The 20,688-nt window shown below is 43.5% G+C and overlaps 1 protein-coding gene across 3 annotated transcripts in view; it reads left to right on the top strand.

The window, feature by feature from the left end:
* Window positions 1–20,688, top strand: part of LOC124043225 (zinc finger protein 385D-like) — a 93,864-nt gene that overhangs the window by 47,132 nt on the left and 26,044 nt on the right. For 2 of the 3 annotated variants that reach the window (XM_046361557.1, XM_046361558.1), the window contains exons 5-8: window positions 1,766–2,017; window positions 2,403–2,584; window positions 2,820–2,924; window positions 3,261–4,307. In XM_046361557.1, the coding sequence (XP_046217513.1) occupies window positions 1,766–2,017; window positions 2,403–2,584; window positions 2,820–2,924; window positions 3,261–3,500 (779 nt within the window). In that variant the 3' untranslated portion in view covers window positions 3,501–4,307. Of the gene's footprint in view, window positions 1–1,765; window positions 2,018–2,402; window positions 2,585–2,819; window positions 2,925–3,260; window positions 4,308–9,722; window positions 9,817–20,688 lie in introns of those variants that run through there. The other variant, XR_006840285.1, reaches the window with a different exon arrangement.

The following is a 20,688-nucleotide window of genomic DNA, read 5'->3' as shown; positions in this document are numbered from 1 at the left end:
TCCGACTTCAACTGTATATTCTCAGTCTTTAGAGGTTCAAACGCAGCACTTTGCTTGTGTGTTTGTAATGTATGCAGATCTGTGAGTATGTATGCATCCACAGCTGTAGGAGTTTGCGTTGCTTGTTAATCTCTGCAGATCTGGGAGTGTGTATGTGTCTTTATATCACAAGAGGTTGGTGGCACCTTAATTGGGGTAATGGCTGGGGCGGAATCAGTGGAATGGTATCAAATCCATGGTTTTCCATGGTTTCCAGGTGTTTTATACATTCCCTTATCATATTTGTTGGTGTGCATGAGTGTTTTAGAGAGTGGGAGGCATATTGTTTGATAAATATGCGACATAGTAAGAGACCATTTTGATTTCATGCGATAGCGATAGAGTGAGTTTTTCTGTGTGTGGAAGAAACAGGGGAGCTTTGTGATGATGACTTTGTCAAACAGCCTTATTGCCATTTTAGAGAGACAGTCAATGAAAACAGACAAACAAACCCTCACAGGCCTAATCACCATTACCAAGGCAAGGTTCCCAAATTCCCTATTTCCAGTCTGTCTCACTGCAGATAATGGAGTATAATCATCTCAATCCAAGCCTCTAATTTTTCTACTCTGAGAAATGGAATCAGATTCCCAGAGGGGTAAATCCAGATTAATTAAGACCATGGAAGAACTACTCTGAGAAATGGAATCAGATTCCCAGAGGGGTAAATACAGATGAATTAAGACCATGGAAGAACTACTCTGAGAAATGGAATCAGATTCCCAGAGGGGTAAATCCAGATGAATTAAGACCATGGAAGAACTACTCTGAGAAATGGAATCAGATTCCCAGAGGGGTAAATCCAGATGAATTAAGACCATGGAAGAACTACTCTGAGAAATGGAATCAGATTCCCAGAGGGGTAAATCCAGATGAATTAAGACCATGGAAGAATTGGACAGAAAGGGACCTTTTGGACCTGAATGCCTAAACAGGTGCTCAAATTTGACCCATTTTGTATTCCCGCTCATACAATGAGACATCTATGTTTTCATCACTGGAAAAGATAAACAGTTGAGTTTAATATAATTTAAAAGCTTATTAACAGAGTTGTCCATATATTTTAAAACGTCTTGAAAGAAAACATTTTTTAATGAATACAATATATTTTTTAACCTTTAATCTCAGATTCTTCTCATATTCGCATATGTTGTAGCCTAGAACCGATGTGAGGTTTTTGTGCTGTGACTTCTATCTCTTGAATGGTTTGAATGTCCCAAAAAGTAACTTTCTGAGCAAGTCAACAATGGGCAAATACTGTATGTAATGAAGGTTTTGTTCAAATCAAAAGGGGTGCTGTCAAAAAGCGATTGAATTCAAGTGGATTTACCCATAGGAAATCTTGGATTGTTACCAAGATTACAGCTAATGAATCTCATACACACTGGTGTTCTTTTATCTGTCTCCGTGAGTTATGGTAAGAGTTGAGAAACTTGAGATGCTTGCGAAAATGGGCCCTGGTCAAAAGTAGTACACTAGATAGTGAATAGGGTGTCGTTTGGGACGCAGACCCTGCAGTGGTAATCAGCATTAGAGACTCTATTAGAGGTTGATGTAGGAAAGAAGAAAGCATCAGAGTTAACTTATCTCCCACCACTGTCACACACACAAACACTCTCCCCACTAATTCACCATTCACCACACTCAAATTTGTTTTCATTTTACGATGACAGAAAATGGAGGGATAAACCCTTATCACGATGCTCTTTTCTAATCTTCTGTGTAGATGTCACAGCCGGAGCCGTGTTGTCACCACCCTCTGCCTCTAGGGTGGTTCCATCGACCTGCAGCCCATCTGTATCCATGGAAATGCCCTCTGACCCCTCTCTGTCACTCTGTCCCCTGGTGGAGAAGGAGATGGAGGGAGAGGTGGAGGAGGTTGTGGAGTCGGAGGAAAAGAAGGCTAAGAGACTACTATACTGTTCTCTCTGCAAGGTGGCGGTCAACTCTGCATCCCAGCTACAGGCTCACAACAGTGGTGAGAATGAAGCTTTACTGACCTGTTTGTGCACAGGTGTGTGTCATCATCATGTTGCAACAAGTCCGTCTTCTTAATCATTGCTCTCATCGGGTCAATACCACACCAATCGATCACTCACTCCCTATTCCCAAGGGCTAGGTCATTATTGCCATCTTGATCTGACAGGTAAAGTGATGAAGTTTGAATATACCCTGATGAAGACAGCTTGGCTGTCGAAACGTTGGATATTAAATATTTGTATCTGAAAAAACAACAACCAAAAAACGCATATTACATTTTTGCTTCTGAGCTCCTAGAGTGTGATGTCCCACTTTGTTAATACTGTACTTAGTTGGCGTCTCTGCTTCTAACCTTTGACCCATCTGACCTTTCACCCTGTCAGGCACGAAACACAAGACAATGCTGGAGGCCAGGAGCGGCGACGGAGCCATAAAGTCATTCCCCAGGTCAGGGGTCAAAGCCAAGCTGGCCACTCCCACTCAGGTGTCGACTGGGCTGCAGAACAAAACTTTCCACTGTGAGGTCTGCGATGTGCACGTCAACTCCGAGACACAACTCAAACAGGTTAGTTGTATACTGTATTTAAACTGAAATCCGCCCTTTTATGACTATATATACATCTGCGTTCCAGAGATGAGAGGAAAAAGATGGATTTTAATTAGGTTTAGTGTTTCCGTTAATTTCCTGTGACCTGATGAATCATTGAGCTAGACTGACCCATGTGGCTAAGACATCTCCTTCTCCCTCATCCCTGTCACCCCCCACTCCTCTCTCCACCCGCCCCTCTCTCTCTCCTCAGCACATCAGCAGTAGAAGGCATAAAGACCGTGCAGCAGGGAAGCCAGCCAAGCCCAAGTTTAGCCCCTATGGTCTGCCTCCTCAACGCAACCAGAATCTGCAGACAGTGAGTACCACATTATTGTCTTTTGGCAGTACTTTACTGGAGGTTTTGTTGTGGACTGTTTGTGGTTTACATCTGGTATGATTGGATTGGAGTTGTTTTGCAAAGTGTTGTAGATTGTGGAACAGGTGTGATAGCGGTATGGTTGTGATCACGTTGTGATTTAATTGTAGACCGGTTGTGATCATGTTGGGATTTAAATGTAGACAGGTTGTGATCCTGTTGTGATTTAATTGTAGACTGGTTGTGATCATGTTGTGATCATGTTGTGATTTTAATTGTAGACTGGTTGTGATTTAATTGTAGAAGTGTTTTGATCACGCTGTGTGTGGTTTCTAGGTTGGGATCACTCTGAGGAAGGAGGACTTGGCAAAGCCTCTCGTCTCGCGCCTCTTACAGAGCCATCTCTCCCTCGCTGCTGCTGCTGCCATGGCAACCCTGTCCCCGTTCCATTTGCGCCCTGCCCTTACATCTGGCTCCGCCCTCTTTCAGACTCAGCCCCTCCACCAGCCCCTATTACATCCTGCCCCAGGACCTCTCCGTACGGCACATACATCAGTTCTGTTCTCACCGTACTGACACAGACCTGAACCAGATTTGGCCTACTACTGACTCAGACCCATGTCAGATGGACCAGAACTCAACTCTGTGGGACCCGTGCAGACAAACTGCAGTCTGTAAAGTTGGAAACAGAGTTGGGATCAGATTCAGAGTATTTATCTCTACTGACCATCTTGGACCAGGGTGTCTATGTTGGTTTTTGTGCGATGCTTGAGTGTGTGCGTGTGTGGGTGTGTGTGTGTTCATGTGTTCGTTCGTGTGTTTGTCATGAAATATTAGTATTGTTTTTCAATAAAGAATTTGTTGCTTACCTTGATACTAATCCCTCTTTGGGTCCCGTTCAAGAATTTCTCAAAAACTGAAATGAATTAAGAGACGCAGATCCTTCATTTTGGCTTCAAACGATGGGCCTCAATTATTTATTACTTACAGGTAATCCCCTTGGCTTTACTTCTTCAGATAAATCACAACAGGAATGTGCTCCTTGACCGTGACTTTATTGTCTGGGAGATGCTGCTGTGCACAGAAGGACCCAGGCCCCATGAATCTCTGTAGAGATCCATTTAATCAGACATATGTTGGTATATCTAATGTTTTGGTGGGAGGTAGTCTATAAGAAGGGGTTAACCCCTATCAAATACAACTATTTGATAAAGACATCCTTAACAGTATTTTTTACAATATACATATTATCATATGTACTCTGTGGAGATGGGAGAACCTTCCAGAAGGACAACCATCTCTGCAGCACTCAATATGGTAGAGTGGCCAGACGGAAGCCACTTCTCAGTAAAAGGCACATGACAGCCCCCTTGAAGTTTACCAAAAGGCACCTAAAGGACTCTGATCATGTGAAAGAAGATTATCTGGTCTGATGAAACCAAGATTGAACTCTTTGGCCTGAATGCCAAGCGTCACGTCTGGAAGACACCTGGCACCACCCCTACGGTGAAGCATGGTGTTGGCAGCATCATGCTGTGGGGATGTTTTTCAGCAGCAGGGACTGGGAGACTAGTCAAAGTAAAAAAAAGATCCTTGATGAAAACCTGCTCTTGAGCGCTCAGGACCTCAGACTGGGGTGAAGGTTCACCTTCCAACAGGACAACGAACTGAACCACACAGCCAAGACAATGCAGAAGTGGTTTCGGGCCAAGTCTCTGAATGTCCTTGAGTGGCCCAGACTTGAACCAAATTGAAAATATCTGGAGAGACCTGAAAGCTGTGCAGTGACGCTTCCTATCCAACCTGACAGAGCATGAGATGATCTGAAGAGAAGAATGGGAGAAACTCCCCATTGGTGTGCCAAGTTTGTAGCGTCATACTAAAGAAGAATTGAGGCTATAATTGCTGTTAAAGGTGCTTCAACAAAGTACTGAATAAAGGGTCTGAATACTTCTGTAAATGTGATATTTCCATTTTCTTTTTTATACATTTGCAAATAAAAATGTAAAAATCTGTTTTTGCTTTGTCATTATGGGGTAATTTGTATAGATGAATGATTTTTGTTTTGTTGAATATGGCTGCAATATAACAAAATGTGGAAAAAATTAAGGGGTCTGAATAATTTCTGAATTTACTTCATCTAAGGAACTGTTTCAGAGGAGGACATGTTTATAATTTGCTGAATCCCAGTCAACCTTCAGTGACTAAGAATACCAGCATACATCTGAGAGAAAAGTAGAAGTGCTTTTTGGGGATTCTAGTGGTACATGTAAAGTGCTTTTAGCCTAATGGCCACGATGAAGGAAGGCTCTTATATAAACAACGTCCCACTCATTAGATCAGATCTCCTGCTGCTCTTACGGATGTGCTTGAAGGATCTAAGAAGCACTGCCCATTCTCTTCAACTCAGTGGTTTGTTTCCAGTGGTTTGAGATGAGATTAGCAAGATGGATTGTGTGTGTGTATGTAACATTTTAGATATGCTTCAATTTACCACTTCAATCATTTCAGAGGTCATGACCTTCATGTTACCTTTGAACCTACTGCATTGCTCATGGAGTGGTCATCAGTCTCTCAGAAATAAACCCGATTCCTGTGTAACGGATGTGAAACGCTAGCTTAGTTAGCGGTGGTTTGCGCTAAATAGCGTTTCAATCGGTGACGTCACTTGCTCTGAGACCTTGAAGTAGTAGTTCCCCTTTTGTGGAGCGATGGGTAACGATGCTTCGAGGGTGACTGTTGTTGATGTGTGCAGAGGGTCCCTGGTTCGCGCCCGGGTATGGGCGAGGGGATGGTCTAAAGTTATACTGTTACACCTGCTATATTAGAAACCGAAGTCCGCCACTAATGCTAATATCTACTCACAGTTGCTCCAGTACTAATAACTACAGTGCCTTGCGAAAGTATTCAGCCCCCTTGAACTTTGCGACCTTTTGCCACATTTCAGGCTTCAAACATAAAAATATAAAACTGTATTTTTTTGTGAAGAATCAACAACAAGTGGGACACAATCATGAAGTGGAACAACATTTATTGGATATTTCAAACTTTTTTAACAAATCAAAAACTGAAATATTGGGCGTGCAAAATTATTCAGCCCCTTTACTTTCAGTGCAGCAAACTCTCTCCAGAAGTTCAGTGAGGATCTCTGAATGATCCAATGTTGACCTAAATGACTGATGATGATAAATACAATCCACCTGTGTGTAATCAAGTCTCCATATAAATGCACCTGCACTGTCATAGTCTCAGAGGTCCGTTAAAAGCGCAGAGAGCATCATGAAGAACAAGGAACACACCAGGCAGGTCAGAGATACTGTTGTGAAGAAGTTTAAAGCCGGATTTGGATACAAAAAGATTTCCCAAGCTTTAAATATCCCAAGCGATAATATTGAAATGGAAGGAGTATCAGACCACTGCAAATCTACCAAGACCTGGCCGTCCCTCTAAACTTTCAGCTCATACAAGGAGAAGACTGATCAGAGATGCAGCCAAGAGGCCCATGATCACTCTGGATGAACGGCAGAGATCTACAGCTGAGGTGGGAGACTCTGTCCATAGGACAACAATCATTCGTATATTGCACAAATCTGGCCTTTATGGAAGAGTGGCAAGACGAAAGCCATTTCTTAAAGATATCCATAAAAAGTGTTGTTTAAAGTTTGCCACAAGCCACCTGGGAGACACACCAAACATGTGGAAGAAGGTGCTCTGGTCAGATGAAACCAAAATTGAACTTTTTGGCAACATAACGTTTTGCATAAAAACAAAACAGCTCATCACCCTGAACACACCATCCCCACTGTCAAACATGGTGGTGGCAGCATCATGGTTTGGGCCTGCTTTTCTTCAGCAGGGACAGAGAAGAGGGTTAAAATTGATGGGAAGATGGATGGAGCCAAATACAGGACCATTCTGGAAGAAAACCTGATGGAGTCTGCAAAAGACCTGAGACTGGGACGGAAATATGTCTTCCAACAAGACAATGATCCAAAACATAAAGTAAAATCTACAATGGAATGGTTCAAAAATAAACATATCCATGTGTTAGAATGGCCAAGTCAAAGTCCCTGAATCCAATCGAGAATCTGTGGAAAGAACTGAAAACTGCTGTTCTGCTCTCCATCCAACCTCACTGAGCTCGAGCTGTTTTGCAAGGAATGGGAAAAAATGTCAGTCTCTCGATGTGCAAAACTGATAGAGACATACCCCAAGTGACTTACAGCTGTAATCGTAGCAAAAGGTGATGCTACAAAGTATTAACTTAAGGGGGCTGAATAATTTTGCACGGCCAATATTTCAGTTTTTGTTTGTTAAAAAAGTTTGAAATATCCAATAAATGTCGTTCCACTTCATGATTGTGTCCCACTTGTTGTTGATTCTTCACAAAAAAATACAGTTTTATATCTTTATGTTTGAAGCCTGAAATGTGGCAAAAGGTCGCAAAGTTCAAGCAGGCCGAATACTTTCGAAAGGCACTGTAAATTGGCCTGGCAAGAAAATCACCCCTCGCTCGATCACAGCAGCATCCTCATCCTCCCTCTCAACATGGCTGCCATATTGCTTACATTCATTATCTGGAGCCGTGATTGAGAACATCTGTGTGTGGGATACTCCGGGTAATATTTAATATTCCAGCGCTTGTCAGACAACAGACCCCCTTTTAGCCCTCTGGCCAAGCCGGGCTGCTCTGCTCTTCACCTCATTCTGTCTCTCACATCCTCTCCCTTTCTTTCTCTCCTTCTCCCTCTCCTCCTCCGTCTCAATATCTCTTTTGCAGTCTCACACGCACGCACACAATAAAACAACACATGAAGTATCTGAAAGCGCTTTAAAGCAACAAAAAAATACGAGAACTTTAGTGAAAAACTATTAAATTCATGAGATGGAAGGTCATAAGAGGGTCGGGAAAGTTCATGGCTTGAATGTTCATTGGAGGAAGGTGGTCAAAGGGGGCAAGCAAACAAAGATGGTCTCTGAAGCAAGTCTGGGGGGCCGGCAGGCAGCACGGTGTCATCTAGGTGTCTCACCATCCATGCTGTCTGTGTGGCTTCTCCATGGTAGGATTTGGATTGAGTTTAAACTCACCTACTCCAGTTCATGGACTCTGTATAAGTGTAGCTAGTTAGCTACTCCTTCAGTACTCACAAAATGAATCACCCACTTGAGTGAAACTGTGGCAGTCAAGTGGTGCCGGAAAGCATATCACATTTCAATAATCTCTCAAAAGTAGCCTTCCAACTTAGTCTTCCCTTAGATCCTCATCACTGCACAAATCTACTGTGCCGTCTTGCTTTCAGCTTCTCTCCATCCTCAACCTCCTGACACTGGCTGGCATTCGAATCAAAACAATTGCCAGCTAGCCAGCTAACATTAGCTAGCTAGCCAAACAAACAAACGGTCTAAGTCTGTAACTGAGGTGGCCTGTAATAAAAAAAAAGAACGGACACAAGTTTATGTCTGCAAAGTTCTGGAACTTTCTTTATTCGGAAGAATGTTTTTTTTTCTCTTGTTCAATTGTCTATTTTCTTGATTGTACTTTTAAAACCTTCACATCAAACAAGTGCACACTTTCAATTACACAACATAAATGCTCTTTACCTCGAGCAGAATTCTAAAATATTCCACAAATAACCCTGTCTTACTGTATGATTTCAAATGAAAACCAAAATGTATATCACATTCATACAACATAAACATTTATATATGAAGACAAAAATAACTGAATGTATTTCTACATGCTGCTACTGATATAGAAAACTGACAACAATACATTCAGCTGTAAAATAGTGGCACCTCTGTAAAAATCGTCTCTCTCTCATGCACCCGCACTGTCTGCACTAAAAGTCCACGGTCCAGACTGAGCGTGCACGGCCAGTTTACCAGCTCATGAGCACAATTTTACATAAAACCAATAACATGTAAAACAAACTCATAAATTCCTAACAAATGGATTCTTTATAAAATCTCCTAGACAAAATTCCGTACAAGTGAGCTACTCAGTAAACATAGTCTCTGTGACTTGTAAATTGTTTTTACCTCAGCTAGCATCAAGCTAACATATACTCTCACTCATTGTATATCATGTGCTTCTCTCACTCAGTTCGACACAAAACCAACACAAAACCATTCCTAATGTGATAATACCTTGACAAAGTTGTTTTACAGCATGTTATTACATATTCATTCTATATTAGAATGTTTGGAAGTTTTGTTACATACATGTAATAGTAGAAAAAATGGACACAAGTTTACGTCTGCAAAGTTCTGCCGCTTTCTTTATTCTGAAGAATGACGCATGTGCTTGGCCAGAACTTGCTGTTTCTCCTACTACCACAGTGCAACAGCGCCATCTATTTGCCTGATGGAATACTAATGCTAAAGCATGCAGAATATGCCATTTAGATTAATTAAGACAAATATATAAACAAATTGGTTAAAAAATATCAAAGGGGTGTCTGTTTTTAATGAGTTTGTTTTCAACCCAGTACACTCTCCCCTCCTTTTTTTGATGACTCCTGTCATCTATTTGTTTGCTGTCTATAGTCAAGTCAATTTCTATTCAGTGTTGAGCATGTCCAGACAAGTGGTGTTCCTTCATGTCAGTAACCTCCTTGTAACACTAGATAAGTCATTATGTTTCCAGGCACCATGTAAAAATTGAGCACAACTGTGTTTGAAACTTGCCTCCATAACTGGTATGACAGTTGTGTTACGTGGAGTGGAACAGGGGAACCCAAGAGCAGACTCAGACGCAAAGACTGGGATGAAGTAACCAAGGTATTTATTGATACACAGGGGGAAGATGGAGTGCAGACCAGGGGAAGCTTGGGCGGGTTGCAGGAAACCAGGTGCGGAGGCTGAGGCTGGAGCAAGAGGGGTTGGAACAGAGGTAAGCAGGTCCGGAGGGGGAATCCAAGGGAGCAGTAGAGTGGGGTAACCAGGACAGAGTAGCAGGATGACGTGACGTAGGACTGGAGAGAGGAAGCAGAGTCAGAGCGGGCAGAATGCCCAGAGATTACGATCTGGCAGCGTGGAAGTGGCAGGGCTGAGTATTTGTAGAGGTCTTGATTATGGAACAGGTTGCAGCTGGTGGGGATCTGCTCTGACTCCAGCACACCTGTCTCCGCCCACACAATCACACACACACAGAGAGAGGGGGAGAGGGAGAGAGCACTAGGGGAGTGGCGGCAGGTCAAGGAGACACAGAATGAGCAGTAGAGGGCGTGACAGGAGCAGATGTAACAAGTTGTCCCAGACTCTCATAGCTAAGCATTTCTCTGGGCCTTCCAGTGCGCTTGGACCTTCTCACAGGTAAGTCTTCCTTTCCATTGACCTCTTGCCACTGTACTAGCACAACATCTTGGAGTTCCTCCTGCACTTCATCCTCCACTCCGTGCTGTTCAGGTCCTTCAGACTGCTGCTGGATCTGTTCTATTTTCTGTGCCACTGTAGGTCTGAACTCCTGAGCAGTAGCTTGCAGTCTGGTATGTCACTCTGGTTGACTTGGTTGTTGTCTGACATCGATCTGTTGGACCCGAGGACTATGCTGGTTAGTATAGTAGCTTTCCTCTTCATCTGAACTGTCAGATTCTTGGTCAATCAGGCTACTGACGGTTGTCTGTTTTTATCTTGGTGTTTTCACAGGTTTGGATAGAGTGTCTTGATGCACTGGCAAGTCATTTACAGGTAACAGGAGGTTCTGGTACACAACGAGTGTTGTCTCCAGACTCTGACTGGATGTTATGCACTGGACCCTCTCTAATTCTCTCCACAACTCTATGTATTGTCTTCTCCCAGTAAACACAGAGGTTCCCGGGGCCACCGCTTTCCGATAGGTTCCTCACAAGGACTCGATCACTTTCACTGTTGCCCACTTCTCTACGGATGTTTGTTGGGTTCTTGTCACTATTTCTGGTTAGAGGTTGAACAGTAGGTCGATAGGAAGGCGAAGGGCTCTGCCATACAGGAGGAAAAATTGTGAGTATCCCGTTGCCTCATGCCTTGTGTAGGTATAGCCATGGATGATGTTTGGTATATGGTCTTTCCACTCTGTCTTCTTCTCTTCTTGCCGAGTACGGAGCATCTGCAGGAGTGTTCTATTAATCCATTCCACAGGGTTACCATGTGGATGGTATGGGGTATTTCGGGAGTGTGAGATCCCTGCAGATCCCTGAGAGTGTGAGATCCCTACAGATCCCTGAGAGTGTGAGATCCCTGCTGATCCCTGAGAGTGTGAGATCCCTGCAGATCCCTGAGAGTGTGAGATCCCTGCAGATCCCTGAGAGTGTGAGATCCCTGCTGATCCCTGAGAGTGTGAGATCCCTGCAGATCCCTGAGAGTGTGAGATCCCTGCAAGCTGCTGGAGTCTCTGGAACCGGTTGTTCGCAAGCCCTTGGTCGTGGTGAAACTTATTAGAGGAACGAAGTCTTGGAATATCTTCTCAGCTGAAGCTGCAGTTTTTCCTGACTTGTTCTTCATTGGTTAGGCCTGTGCAAAGCATGTGAAATAATCGACCAGTACAATAATATATTCATAGCCTCCTTTGCTTGGCTCAAGGTGCATGTAGTCGACAGAGAGAAGCTCAAATGGTGCACTGATGGTGATAGAACAGTAATCAGTAGCCTGATGACCTAGAGGCCGGAGAGGGAGTATACGTGACAAGTGTGCAGGATAATCAGTAGCCTGATGACCTAGAGGCCGGAGAGGGAGTATACGTGACAGGTGTGCGGGATAATCAGTAGCCTGATGACCTAGAGGCCGGAGAGGGAGTATACGTGACAGGTGTGCGGGATAATCAGTAGCCTGATGACCTAGAGGCCGGAGAGGGAGTATACGTGACAGGTGTGCGGGATCATCAGTAGCCTGATGACCTAGAGGCCAGAGAGGGAGTATACGTGACAGGGACATTTCTGCTTGATACATGCACACTGTTTGATCACAGTCTTTTATTTCATGCTGCCAGTGAAATGTTTCCCTGACTAGATGGATCACTTTGTCTGCTCCGTCGTCATGTAAGTTCTTCAGCACCACTGACTTCAGCTTGCTGGTTAGTACAAGTTGTTTTCTTTTTCCTGCCTTTCTGTACAGGATTCCATTTTCCATGACCATCTTGTTCCACTCACTAGTCTCTTTATTTCTGTTCCCGTGAGCTTTTTCTCTTTCTCATTTGGATTCCATCTTGTTTTTCAGTAAGATGATTTCTCTGATTGCAGCATCCTCATGTTATGCAGCCTTAATATCCTCTGGTGTGATGGCAGGCACGCCTTCAGGTGACACACCACCCTCTCTAGAGTTGACTTGCAGCACAGCCACCCATGGAAAATCCTAATTTTTCACTGCTCTACTTCCTTGCCATTCCGCTGAGATTACTTCTGGTGGAATATATACTGTGTATTCACCCATGTGGTTGTGGAGAACGACAGGACAACGAGACAGTATGTCAGCGTCTGCATTCATTTTCCCAGGCCTGTATTTCAAGTCGAAGTGAAAGTCAGCCAACTCCCCAACCCAGTGGTGACCTACTGCATTGAGTGTAGCTGTGCTCAGAACATAAGTCAAAGGCTTGTTGTCTGTGTTTACGGTATAAGGTGGGTGCATAGTATAGACAGTCTCTAAATTTGTCACAGATCGCCCATTTAACTGCTAAAAACTCAAGTTTGCCAGAATGGAGGTGGTAGTTTTTCTCTGCTGGAGTTAACAATCTGGACCCATACCGATTACACATAGTCTCCCATTCTGATGTTGGTAAAGGACAGCCCCTAGACCCTCATTGGAAGCATAAGTGTGGAGCAAAAATGGTAAGTCACAGTCTGGGTACGCTAGTATGGGTGGATTGGTTAGCATGTCAACCAACTTGGCTATGATGGCTCTGTGTACAGCCGTCCACTGAACTGGTGTCTTGGGATTCCATTGTCCATTGCTAACCTTTTTGGTCTGGGTTTTTCCTCTGGTTGATTTGGGCTATTCTTCTGATGGACTTTGTAGCAACTCAAATATGGGTTTGGCCATCCTGGAGAAATCTTGGATGAACGACCTGTAGTAGCCGAAGAATCCCAGCAGTGTTCTGACCTCTCCAACTGTCTGTGGGTCCGTCTTCTTTAGCCGCAAAACACAGCCTCCAAGTCTTTTGGGTCGATTTGTACTGCCTTGCTGGATACGATCTGACCAATGTACCTCACTCGGCGTCTGAAGACTTCACACTTTTCGGGCCCAGTTTGATACCGTGCTTCCTCATCCGACTAAGCACTCTTCTTAGGCCTTCCACATGTTCACTGAACGTCTTGGGATAGCAGAGAACATCTTCCAGATATGAAGATCAGCTGTCGTCTCTCATGCTTTCTGGAACTCCTTTCATACACCTCTGGAAAGCGGGTGGGGCGTTGGTCAAACCAAAGGGGATGCGAACCAACTCATATAGAACCCAGGGGGTGCTGAACGCGGTGGCTAGTCTTGAGCATTCCTCGACAAAGCCTTGGTGGTAAGCACTGCCTTGGTAGAGTATCAAGAACCATGTGTGTCCCCCTAGGTTATCCAGCAGGTCTTCTAAACCTTGGCAATGGATGATGGTCAGGGATGGTCTTGCGATTCATCTCCCTGAAGTTGACACATAACCACAGGCTGCTGACCTTCTTGCACACGCAGACCACCTGGGATGAATATGGAGATTTGTTGATCCAGCCTCTCTCCAGTAGGTTTTGGACATATTCTTTCATTTCTTTGTATAGAGGTTTCGGGAATGGAGTTGTAACTTTTCTGGACAGGCGTGTGATCCTTCAAGTTGAGTTTTAAGGTTCGGAATGCAGCCCATATCTCCATCTTCCTGTGCGAACACATCAGATACTTCATTTAGCATTCTTCTAACTATTTTTTGTTCCTCTTCCAGTAGATGTTCTAAGTCAACAGGCAGGTGCCATTTTTCTCTGGATCCAACTGGTGTGTGACACTCTCTTCTCATGGTGAAGCTGAGTGGAGCATTGAAAATCATTACTAGACTGACTCACATGCTTCTTCTCACAGTCAGGTGCTGTGATGACAGGTCTGATGTCGTCCATCAACTCTACCCAACCCAGCACTGTTCTCTGAGAGAGAAAAATGTCATGTTGTCTGGAATTCTGAATTTGAATCTTTACCACCATCGAGGCTCCACAGGACACATCCACGAGGCATAGAAACAGCTGAAAACCTTCTGGTCAATGGCTGTCCATGGCTGGCTCGAACACAATTGTTCCTCCCTTCGGCCAGGCCCTGATTCTAAATTTTAACTCAGCTATTTGACCTGTAGGAATGGTAAGACCTTTCTTTCACACTTTCACCAGACAGCTCTGAGACATTTCTTCATTGGCCATCACTTTAACCTCTTGGTCCTACCTGGCACGCAGGCATCCCATCTAGAGCTCTGGAAATGCAAATGCGCTACGCTAAATGCTAATAGTATTTATAAAACTAAAACGTTCATTAAAATACACATGCAGGGTATTGAATTAAAGCTACACTCGTTGTGAATCCAGGCAACAAGTCAGATTTTTAAAATGCTTTTCGGCGAAAGCATGAGAAGCTATTATCTGATAGCATGTAACACCCCAAAAGACCCGCAGGGGACGTAAACAAAATAATTAGCATGGTCGTCGCTACACAAACCGCACAAATAAAATATAAAACATTCATTAATCAATATTGGGTCTTTTTTTCGATTAAATCGGTCCATATATAGCCTAGATATCGATCTATGAAGACTGTGTGATAAACGGAAAAAAATAACGTTTCATAACGTAACGTCATTTTTTTTAATTAAAAAAGTCGACGATAAACTTTCACAAAACACTTCGAAATACTTTTGTAATGCAACTTTAGGTATTAGTACACATTAATAAGCGATAAAATTCATCAGGAGGCGATGTCAATTTTATAGGTGTCTGTTTCGAAAAAATGTCTTGGAGAGAGCTCGACCAAAACATCCGGTCGGTTAGACCAAGAATCAATTGCGAATCAAATGACAAGACTCTAGACAATGTGTGGAAGCTGTAGGCACTGCAACCTCGGCCTCATTTAATTCGATTCACTTTGAACAATTCCTTGAAGTCGCGGATGGATATTTATTTACATTTTCAGTGATCAGATATTCCTGCACTTTTCGATGAAACGCACGTTCTGTTATAGTCACAGCCGTGATTTAACCAGTTTTATAAACGTCTGAGTGTTTTCTATCCACACATACTAATCATATGCATATACTATATTCCTGGCCTGAGTAGCAGGGCGCTGAAATGTTGCGCGATTTTTAACAGAATGTTCGAAAAAGTAGAGGGTCGACTTAACAGGTTAATTGCAGAGACCATGATTTCAACCGCTTTTTCTTTTACATTCATCAACTCACTCAGCAGTGCACTGAGACTGACACCATCAGTCTGTTTTTTTCTCTGATGAGTTCCTCTATGACTTTAAAGTCTAGTACTGGACAGTCTACACAGCTCTGACTAACTAGCATAGGCACACGTGTGGCCATTTCCCATGTTTACTACTAAGAAGCTCCAGGGACACTTCAATTCATCCATCAATGGGGACAGTAGTTCAGCTTGCTGCAGACATGGACGTGGAGCTGGCCTTCAGTTAACAAAGTCTCAAGGGTTTGGATCTCAAACCTTGGCAAAGAGTTCTCTACTGGCAAACAGTGCTGCTACATCAGTAACCCTCATCAATCCAGATACCTGCTCTGCAATCAGCATGTGTTGACCCATTGCTCAGTGTCTCTGGTTGTTGTGTTGTTGGTCTCGGTCAGTGACTGATAATAGTATCAGTCAGTCATTGTCTGTGGCTGATAATAGTTAATCAAGTTGATCATGCAGGTGAAGTAGATAGGACAATCCCTTGTCCTTCAGCTTCAGTATCTCCTCACCCATGATGTAGTCAAAAAGTTCTGGTTTGTTAGACTCCGATGCCTCTGGAATGTCTCTTTCGCTCTCATTGTCTAGTGCCATTGATAGTGTGTGCAGCTGGCTTCCTTTCATTGATGGGTGGCAGGTAGCCTAGTGGTGAGGGTAGGACTAGTAACTGGAAGGTTGCAAGATCAAATCCCCGAGCTGACAATGTAAAAATCTGTTCTGCCCCTGAACAAGTCAGTTAACCCACTGTTCCTCGGCTGTCATTGAAAATAAGAATTTGTGCTTAACTGACTTGCCTAGTTAAAGGTAAAATAAAAATAAATAAAAATAACTGTTTCTGAAGATTCCAAATAATCTTGTGATGCTTTATCATTACTGGATAATGGATGTCTTAATCTGCTCTCTGGTGACTCTCAAAGTCGACCCTGTAGCCTCAGCTCTCTGGATAACTCTTGCAGTCTTCATGGCAGCTCTGACATCTGTATCACCCAGTTTTAGGATCAGCAATTCACCAGATGGTAGCGCTATCCTGGACAAGCACCCAAACTTGCTACTCCGTGCTGGATTCTGATTATATTAATTGTTAATTCTTAAAACAACACGTTTGTATGGAAGAAACACCGTAATTGATTCATTATAAAAAATATTTACAAAATGTCCACCCCCTCAAACCAGTGCCTCCACTCCTCCAATGCCATTGGAAAATAAAATAGCTGTAGCTCAAAGATGAGGAGGCACTGGGAGGAAAAGGACTGACAGGTCCCTGAAACTACAGTGAAGCGTCCCGGACGAGGTAAGCGGGGTTCTTGGGAAGCCGGGGGCTGGGGGGGACGCGCTGCTGACAGCGGGGGTTACTGAGAGGCTGGAGGGTTACGGTAGTGGCTTGCTGTCTAGCAGACAATCCACAGACTTGCTGCAGCAATTTATGGAAAGCGCAGTCGTGGCATTCCACCAAGGTCTGGAATCCATCCGTAAGGCTGTGAAGTAATTCCTCGTATCTTCCAATGGTGGCTCTGTGGGAGGACAGCATCGCGGAGCTGGTCCGATTCTTCTGGGTCAGTCATGGCCAGTTCGTACTATCCGGACTCAGGATATGACCTAGATGCAGACAGTTAGAATAACAGATGTTTATTTACAAAACAGGGGGCAGGCAAACAGGTCAAGAGCAGGCACAAGTCAGTAATCCAGGGCAGTGTCAGAAAGGTACAGAATGTCAGGCAGGCTCAGGGCAAGCAGAATGGTCAAAACTGGGAAGACTAGGAAAAACAAAACTAGAGCACAGGAAACACAGGAACACACTTGTAGGCCTTGACAGGAGAAGACAAACTGGCAACAGACAACAAAAAACACAGGTATAAATACACAGGACATAATGGGGACAAATGGGAGGAACTTCAAAGTTATGGTCGCGTCACGGCAGATTTCCTCCTCTTCCTCTGAAGAGGTGAAACAAGGATCGGACCAAAATGCAGAGTGGTAAATGTCCATGGTTTTAATAGGAAAACTCAACATGAACACAACTACAAAACAAGAAACATGAATAACCGAAAACAGTTCCATGTGGCACCAACACTTCCAGCCCTGCTTCCGTGCTGCCTCTTCAAACCGCCGCCTCTCCGCTTTGGCTGCCTCCAGCTCTGCCTTGGGGCGGCGATATTCCCCAAGCTGCATCCAGGGTCCATCTCCATCCAGTATCTTCTCCCAAGTCCAATAGTCCTGATTGCGCTGCTCCTCCTGCTGCTGCCTGTCACCACGCTGCTTGGTCCTGTTTTGGTGGTGATTCTGTAACGGTTTTCTTCCGCTGAAGGAGAGGAGGACCAAAATGCAGCGTGGTTAGTGTTCAACATCTTTAATATAGACGATTAACGAGAACACTACAAAATAACAAATAACAAATGTAAAAACCGAAACAGTCCTATCTGGTGCAATGACACAAAGAAAGAAGACAATCACCCACAAAATACCCAAAGAACATGGCTGCCTAAATATGGTTCCCAATCAGAGACATCGACAGACAGCTGCCTCTAATTGAGAACCAATCTAGGCAACCATAGACATATAAAACTACCTAGAAAGGATACAGACCCATAAACATACAAAACCCCTAGACCAGACAAAACACATAAATCCCCCATGTCACACCCTGACCTAACCAAAATAATAAAGAAAACAAAGATAACTAAGGCCAGGGCGTGACAGCCTCCCCTAACCCAGACGACGCTGGGCCATTTGTTTGCCATCCTATTAGTCAACCATGGTCTGCCAGTGCTGTGATAAGAAATTGTGTAAAACAATGAATGTAAAGAATTGATCTGCACTGTATGTGTGTTAGCTAGCTAGCCAGTCAGTTGTAGAGGTTTGATTCCATACATTGTGTCAAATTAACTGCCAATATCCAAACATTCCATTCAAGCAATGCAGCCAATCCACTGGCTCAAATCAGTTGATGATAGGACTTAGACAAGTTATAAATGCAACAAGTACTGACATTGTATCATATAATAGCACTCACAGCTTTCAAAGCCCCATTCTGTAACTTTGTAGGTTCATGACATCCTCCCTCTAGTAATTAATTTAATAGGATCTCTATAGCAATGGCATACACGATGTCACAATTATGATGTTGTTATCCTAAGATGATGGTAGAAAAATGGTCTAGCCATGTACAATGTTACAATTTCAAAATGTTTATAGTGTAGCTCTGAGATTGTTACAAAGCCTCTTTTTATAACGTTAGATTGTTAGTGTTTCTCTATTATAAAGTAGGTAAAGCAATGCTATTTTGATGCAGCAATGTCAGATTGAACACTGTTCTTCTATATTAGGGAGCAACACACAATCGTCTCAACAGTGTTTGAAAAAGGCATCTGTCTAAAATTGACTCTATAAAACAATAATCCCAGATTTTCTGGGTTGTTTCTCTTTAAGTGTTTGCTTTGGGTCTGATTGACTCTCTCTGCGCTAGGATTTCATTATCATAAATTGTGTGCTTGGCTCTCCACATTTTCCACATTTAATTTTGGGTTGTGTTTTTTGGCCTGGGGAGGGGGAGCAGAGAGTACAGCTAATGCATTACATCTGCTGGGAGGGAGAGCTCCAAATCGACCTGATCACTGGGTAGAGCAACGCGGGGCTCTTATTTGCTGAGATGGACCCGCCTGGTGGTCTGACATGTCTTCATTGGTGTTGTCTTCAGCTAAACAGTGATGTATAGATGAATGGACGGATGGGTGGGAGGATTGATTGGTTAACAGCTTTTTTGTGAATGTACTAAAAAGGCAGGTAACACATCCAGTGTCCATGTCAGAACCCTCTCTTTCATCAGTCAGTCAGTCAACGAGTCAGTGGACGTGTTGGAGTGCTAAGCCGAAAGTAGCCGAATGTTGACAGGAGTCGACGTGTAGAGTCGGGGGAGGTACATGCATTCGGGAAAGTATTCAGCGCCCACTTTTTCCACATTTTGTTACGTTGCAGCCTTATTCTAAAATAGATTCAATTGTGTTTTTCCCTCATCAATCTACACACAATTTCCCATAATGACTAAGCATAAACAGGTTTTTAGACAAAAAATATATTAAATATTACATAAGTATTCAGACCCTTTGCTTTGTTGAAGCACCTTTGGCAGCGATTACAGTCTTCTTGGGTATGATTCTACAAGCTTGGCACACCTGTATTTGGGGAGTTTCTCCCATTCTTCTCTGCAGATCCTCTCATGCTCTGTCAGGTTGGAAGGGGATCATTGCTGCACAGCTATTTTCAGGTCTCTCCAGAGATTTTCGATCAGGTTCAAGTCCGGGCTCTGGATGGGCCACTCAAGTAAATTCAGAGACTTATCCCAAAGCCACTCCTCCATTGCCTTAGCTGTGCGCTTTCTGGTCAATGTCCTGTTGGAAGGTGGACCTTTGCCCCAGTCTGAGGTCCTGAGTGCTCCGAAGCAGGTTTTCATCAAGGATCTCTCTGCACTTTGCTCTGTTCATCTTTACCTCGATCCTGACTCGTCTCCCAGTCCCTGCTGCTGAAAAATATCCCCACAGCATGATGCTGCTACCACCATGCTTCAGCGTAGGGATGGTGCCAGGTTTCTTCCAAACGTGACGCTTGGGATTCAGGCCAAAGAGTTCGATCTTGGTTTCATCAGACCAGAGAATCTTGTTTCTCACGGTCTGAGAGTCCTTTAGGTGCCTTTTGGCAAACTCCAAGCAGGCAGTTATGTGCCTTTTTTACTGAGGAGTGGCTTCCATCTGTCCACTCTACCATAAAGGCCTGATTGGTGGAGTGCTGCAAAGATGCTTGTCCTTCTGGAAGGTTCTCTCATCTCCACAGAGGAACTCTGGAGCTCTGTCAGAGTGACCATCGGGTTATTGGTCACCTTCCTTTCCAAGACCCTTCTCCCCCGATTGCTTAGTTTTTCCGGGTGGTTAGTCTTGGTGGTTCCAAACTTCTTCCATTTAAGAATAATGGAGGCCACTATGTTCTTGTGGACCTTCAATGCTGCAGAATTTCTTTTGGTACCCTTCCCCAGATCTGTGCCTCCAGCCATTTTGTATCTGGACTCTACAGACAATTCCTTCGACCTCATGGCTTGGTTTTTGCTCTGACATGCACTGTGTCGTGTATTTACTATCATTAAATGAAGACTTTTCGTTTTTATCAAAGATTCTCTGTAATTAGTATTACGCGATTAAACTGAATAATCATGTAACTGTAATTAACTAGGAAGTCGGGGCACCAAGGAAAATATTCAGATTACAAAGTTATAATTTCCTAATATAACTTTTTAGATATTTGAATATCTGATCAATAGTCTTCTGAATTAATGAATTATTTATTTACCTCACGTTAGTCTCATTCCAAACGTCGTAAATTGTTCGTTATCTGCA

Source organism: Oncorhynchus gorbuscha, linkage group LG09 (assembly GCF_021184085.1).
Source record: "Oncorhynchus gorbuscha isolate QuinsamMale2020 ecotype Even-year linkage group LG09, OgorEven_v1.0, whole genome shotgun sequence".
NCBI lineage: Eukaryota > Metazoa > Chordata > Actinopteri > Salmoniformes > Salmonidae > Oncorhynchus > Oncorhynchus gorbuscha.
The sequence above is the reverse complement of the archived record's forward strand: the minus strand, read 5'-3'. Positions and strand labels throughout refer to the sequence as shown.